We start from the raw sequence: 5963 nt of genomic DNA, 5'->3' as shown, positions 1-5963 counted from the left end.
GGGATTGGAGGATGATGGGTGACAATGAAAGAGATCAGGTGATGGTCAGAAAGAGGAAACTCAGCACCGTAGAGAGCAGTCCTTGGTGATGGAATTATCAGATATTGGGTAGGACGAACTTCTCTGACTTTGAACTTCCACCATGCTAAGCTCAACCAAACTGGGACAGAGCACCCTTGATTAACAAGGAGATATTCATTCCCCCTCTTGTCACACAGGTTTCAAGTCAGTGGTCCCAGGCGATCACCTTCTGCAGCAGGTGTATTTGCCCACTTTGTCACGAAGCTCTTTAGTTTTGACCCCATAAATGATTGGGTTGAGCATGGGAGGAATGAGGAGATAGAGGTCGGCCAAGATGATGTGAACGTGGGGAGCAATGCCTTGACCGAACCGATGTGTCAGGTTGGAGAAGAGGCTAGGGGTATAATATATCAGCATCACACAGATGTGGGCTGTGCAGGTGTTGAGGGCTTTTTGGTGGGCGTCCTTAGAGGGGATTTTGAGGATGGCCCTGATGATCAGAATGTAGGACAGGGCAATGAGTGCCAGGTCAAACCCCATAACTACAAACATTAGCACCAAGCCATATATCCTGGTGACTGTGATGTCTCCACACACCATCTTCGCCACAGCTATGTGCTCACATTGTGTGTGTGGGATAATGCGGTTGGCACAGAATGGCTGCCTGCTCAGGAGCAGGGGTAGGGGCAGAATGAAGAGAACAGCTCTTATCATACCCACTAGCCCGAGCTTAGCTATTCGTGCATTGCTGAGGATGGTGGCATATCTCAGAGGGTTACATATGGCAACGTAGCGATCGAAGGCCATTGTCACGAGGGTGGCTGAGTGCATAGCAGAAACCGTGTGAAGAAAGAACATCTGGGTGAGGCAGCCAGCCAGAGTAATGCCTTTCAAATTGAACCAAAATATGCCCAGTGCCTTTGGCACGACGAAGGTAGGTGTAGCGATGTCTGTGAGCGCCAGCATGCAGAGCAGCAGGTACATCGGCTTGTGCAGGGTCTGCTCCTTACCTACAACAGACAGAAGCGTGACATTTCCCAACAGACCGATAATGTAGAATGTAGAGAAAGGGATGGAAATCCAGACATGAGCAGCTTCCAAGCCAGGGATGCCTGTTAGGGTGAATGTTGAAGGGTCAGAATAGGTGAGGTTGAAATCTGCCATGAAGTGGTCAATGTATCGATATGATTCAGAAATGCTCAAGGTGCCTGTGAAGGGAGAGAAGCATAGTGATGGGGTTTACATGCTTTATAACAAATAGTATTATCATAAACATAGAGATAAGGGTAGCAAAAAATTCCTCCTGGGCAGCTGTACTGAATCGCTTAACCTGTAAGGGGTTAAGAAGCTCAAATAACCTAGTTGGCACCTGATCAGAAAGGCCAATGAGGAAAGAAGATACTTTCAAATCAGGACTGTGGAGGGAGAGGTTTTGTTTGTGGCTCTCTTTGTTTGTTCCCTCTCTGGATGGAGAGAGAGACCAGGCAGGTACAACATCTCCTGAAAACATACCTGAAATGTCCTATATAAAATTACAAAAATTGTAAGTAAGGCAAGGAAATGCATTAGGTTATCTTTTGCTTTGACTTGTGAATTTTCCCTATGCTAAAGAGGTCGTTTGATTTCTGGTTTTGTAACTGTGAAGCTGAGTCTAGAGGGGAGTCCTCTGTGTTTTAAATCTTTTGTTTACCTTGTGAAGTTACCTTCCATCCTGATTTTGAAGGTGTGATTCTTTTACTTGTTTCTTTATAATAAAGTTCTTCTTTTAAGAACCTGTTTGATTTTAGTGTCCTAATGATAAGGGCCTGGTCTCTACTCACATTGCTAAGGAAATTAGTTTGTATATTATTCTCAAGCCTAAACAGGAAAGGGGGTGAAGGGGCTTAGGGGATATTTTGGGGGGATAGGGATTCCAAGTGACCCTCCCTTAAATTTTTGTGTAAGTCACTTGGTGATGGCAGCAATACCGTTCAAGGACAAGAAAAGGAATTTGTGCCTTAGGGAAGTTTTTAACCTAAGCTAGTAGAATATAAGCTTAGGGAGTCTTTCATGTGGGTCCCCACATCTGTACCCTAGAGTTCAATGTGTGGAGGGGACCCTGACAAGTACGGTAAATATTTTATAGTTATTAACATTCTAGGAGTCTTCCTGAGTGGGGAGTGAAGAACCACCAACAATGTCACTCCCTGCTTTATATAACTTTAGCATATGGCGGGAAACCTTTGTTTCAAAACTTGGTTCCCAGACCAGTTTGCGGGAAAAGTACAGACTCCTCTATGGAGTCATAACATCCATTTCTTATAGGCTGTCTGAAGTGCTCTCTGGAAGGCTCATTGGGTAAGAGGTAAGTTTCTCCTAAGGCCTATTGTTTTCCCTAATAGTTCATTGCTTTGAATAGGCCCTTCCCAACCAGCTATCTAGACTGAAACCATCTTGCCTAGTGGATGTTACCCAGGTGTAACTACATTTGAAATACAGATACGTAGTCAATATCTATAACTTCAGACAAAAATCATACAAATAGGATAATCATCTATTAACTACAAAGTTCGATTTTACATGATATTAAATGACAGGCAAAAAGTCAGAGTGGTTACCAAAATAAAATAAAATATAAGAACACAGTCTAAACTAAACCCTCCTAGACTGGGCAACATCTAGGTTAAGCAGTTTTCCTCACCCCACAGGGTATTACAGTCCTTAATATACAGGTTTGTTCCTTAAACCTGGGCCAATCTCCCCTGTATGTGTCTTGTCTTTTTCTCAATGTCTTAGTTGCTTCCAGTGAAGATGGGGGCAGGAGAAGGGATCAGTATGTGTCCACTCTGTCTGTTTTATACCCTCAGTCCATGTGCTTGGGGAGAACAAGTCTGGGCATGTCTGGGGGAGGCTTTGCTGAGTCTCTCCAAGCAAGGCTGAGCAATTTCCCTGGTGTGGCCTCAGGCACGTGAGTCATTGCATTGTAGCTCCCTTGCTGTACAATGGCTGTTGATGGCTGGTTTGACACCCTGCCGGGGGTTTGGTTACTTTCCCTGCTGTTGCCTCTGGGGAGCTGATATCTGGCTGATTCCCCAACTTATAGCACATTTTAGTGACCACCATACGACACAATTCTTAAAAGTTCATATGCATTAATGACATATATGGAAAGAGAAATAACTCTCAGCAGATAATAACCTTTCCCCTGATACCTTACAAGGTTTATATGTAAGATCACGATTATCTGAAAATGAGTAATATGGGGGTTACAGTATAGAATGTCACAGCCCCCACAAAGCCTCGGTGATACTCACCTGTCACTGTACACACCCTGCCTGCCTCCACAACTTTCTGCAGTGCCCGGTTCTCTGTGTACACCCCTTACCTGCACCCACAGCCTCCAGCACTGCCAGCCTCCCTGTGTACACTCCGCTCCCTGCCCCACAACCCTTGGTGCTGGTCACCTGTCCATGTATTCCCCCACACCCAGAACTTCCATCCCTTCCACATAGGGATACCCCTCACCCAGGACCAAAACCAGGTGCCACACACCACAGTGACATCTCACAGACATACCTCCTCGGACAAGGCTAAACTCAGTGTCTGCCTGCACCGGGGAAAAGGAGGAGATGAGACTGAACAGCCTTTCTGGAGGCAAAGGGAACCCTGGTAACAGCTCACCCTGTGCAGGGAAGGAGAGAGGAACAGGCCTGGCAGGAAGGAGAGTGGATGTGGAGACTAAAAGGAGCCAGCGTGAGTAACTCTTCCTCAAAATGACACAGAGTTTTAACATTTTGCAGCCAGTTAGAAACCCAGACACCCCTTCCTGAAGCTGCTTTTCCCTGATCACAATTGCTGACATTGCCACAAAATTGTAGTGGGCTTTCTCATGGGAGGAAGGATGGGCTGGATGCGGGATGGTGTTAGAGACAGTCTCCTATACTGTGGTCCACTTTACATTGAATTCTGAGTCACCCCCGCGGACACAGGAGGTGTCTGTGCATCAGGGAGGACGTCCATTGCACATTTTGCATAATTTCAGGACTCCGTGTCACTCTGATCTGGACACTGCATGTCCTGATGTCCCGCCCCCACCACCCCACACACTGTGCGTTCCTGGATCTCCCCTACTGACATTTCCAACATCACCTCTAAGCCAGAAAGATGCTTTTATTTATACTGCCTTTTGGTGCTTCTCATCCTCTCCAGAAACAGAGATGCAGGAGTTCAGGATGAGCAGACCTCTCTCCCGCCTTCAAAAACAGTTGTTATCCTAAGCGGTTTGAAGCTTTAAGCCTGTAAGTTTGAGACTTCAGCAACTTTTCATTAATGATCTGGAGGATGGTGTGGACTGCACCCTCAGCAAGTTTGCAGATGACACTAAACTGGGAGGAGTGGTTGATACACTGGAGGGTAGGGATAGGATACAGAGGGAACTAGACAAATTAGAAGATTGGGCCAAAAGAAATCTGATGAGATTCAATAAGGACAAGTGCAGAGTCCTGCACTTAGGACGGAAGAATCCCATGCACTGCTACAGACTAGGGACTGAATGGCTGGGCAGCAGTTCTGCAGAAAAGGACCTAGGGGTTACGGTGGACGAAAAGCTGAATATGAGTCAACAGTGTGCCCTTGTTGCCAAGAAGGCTAACGGCATTTTGGGTTGTATAAGTAGGGGCATTTCCTGCAGATCGAGGGATGTGATCATTCCCCTCTATTCAGCACTGGTGAGGCCTCATTTGGAGTACTGTGTCCAGTTTTGGGCCCCACACTACAAGAAGGATGTGGAAAAATTGGAAAGAGTCCAGCGGAGGGCAACAAAATGATTGGGGGGCTGGAGCACATGACTTAGGAGGAGAGGCTGAGGGAACTGGGATTGTTTAGTCTGCAGTTGAGAAGAATGAGTTGGGATTTGATAGCTGCTTTCAACTACCTGAAAAGGGGTTGCAAAGAGGATAGAGCTAGACTGTTCTCAGTGGTACCAGATGACAGAACAAGGAGTAATGGTCTCAAGTTGCAGTGAGGGAGGTTTAGATTGGATATTAGGAAAAACATTTTCATTAGGAGGGTGGTGAAGCACTGGAATGGGTTCCCTAGGGAGGTGGTGGAATCGCCTTCCTTAGAGGTTTTTAAGGTCAGGCTTGACAAAGCCCTGGCTGGGATGATTTAGTTGGGTTTGGTCCTGCTTTGAGCAGGGGGTTGGACTAGATACCTCCTGAGGTCCCTTCCAGCCCTGATATTCTATGATTCTGTGAATTCTCCTGTCAGTTCTTCTTGGGTCTGAACAAGGTCAACCATCTTAAGAGGCCACAGGACGACTCCAGATTAAGTCACTGGAGGCTCATAGCCAATGTAAATCCTGGCATTTATTTAAGACACTACATGTGAATTTAAGGGGAACTCATGTATCTGTTGGGAATTTGGCCTTTGATGTCAAGGGGACCAGATTCAGCCTGAGTGCTTAACTTTTGGCACCCAGCTGTGAAAATCACGGCTTAGGGTCCTGCTGCAGAAAGTGCTATTCTGTTAGGATGCTGAAAGGGTCTAAAGGAAACCCCCAGTTCATGTGGCGTTCTGAGACTGGGAATGAAAGTTGGGAATTTTAAAACACAGGGGCCTTGATTTTGCTCTCAGAGAGGCCAGTGTCAATCTATAGTGACCCAGTGAAGACAGAACATGAGTGCAGAATATAGCCAGCGTGTGGCCCATTCGTGTTGTGACCCCTCCGGTAACACAGATACCCACTGCAGAGGCTTTGGCTGCACTTCCCAAGAGGGCAGTGAAGTTGCCGAATTAGAAAACCAGAGGAAAAACCACACAGCACAAAAAAGGGAGACTACTGAGACAGCTAGACGGACACAGTAAGAGACAGGGAACTGGCCGTAAAAACAAATATTTGTCTAAACTCTTTGCAATACATTTTTAGTTCCATTTTTACCAGGTAAATCTCTTGATGTTTCTGA

The 5963-nt window shown here is 46.2% G+C and overlaps 1 protein-coding gene across 1 annotated transcript; it reads right to left on the bottom strand.

Moving 5' to 3' along the window:
* Positions 1-243: 243 nt before the first annotated feature.
* Positions 244-1185, bottom strand: LOC120386893 (olfactory receptor 52D1-like). The gene has a single exon (XM_039506899.1). The coding sequence runs from the start codon at positions 1183-1185 to the stop codon at positions 244-246; it is 942 nt and encodes a 313-aa protein (XP_039362833.1).
* Positions 1186-5963: the final 4778 nt, after the last annotated feature.

Source organism: Mauremys reevesii, linkage group 1 (assembly GCF_016161935.1).
Source record: "Mauremys reevesii isolate NIE-2019 linkage group 1, ASM1616193v1, whole genome shotgun sequence".
NCBI classification, from domain to species: Eukaryota; Metazoa; Chordata; order Testudines; family Geoemydidae; genus Mauremys; species Mauremys reevesii.
Note: the sequence above shows the minus strand (reverse complement) of the source record. Positions and strands in the feature narration are given on the sequence as shown.

What these genes read in the sequence shown, in the direction of transcription:
- LOC120386893 (XM_039506899.1), bottom strand. Translation starts at nt 1,185, where the DNA reads ATGGCAGATTTCAACCTCACCTATTCTGACCCTTCAACATTCACCCTA.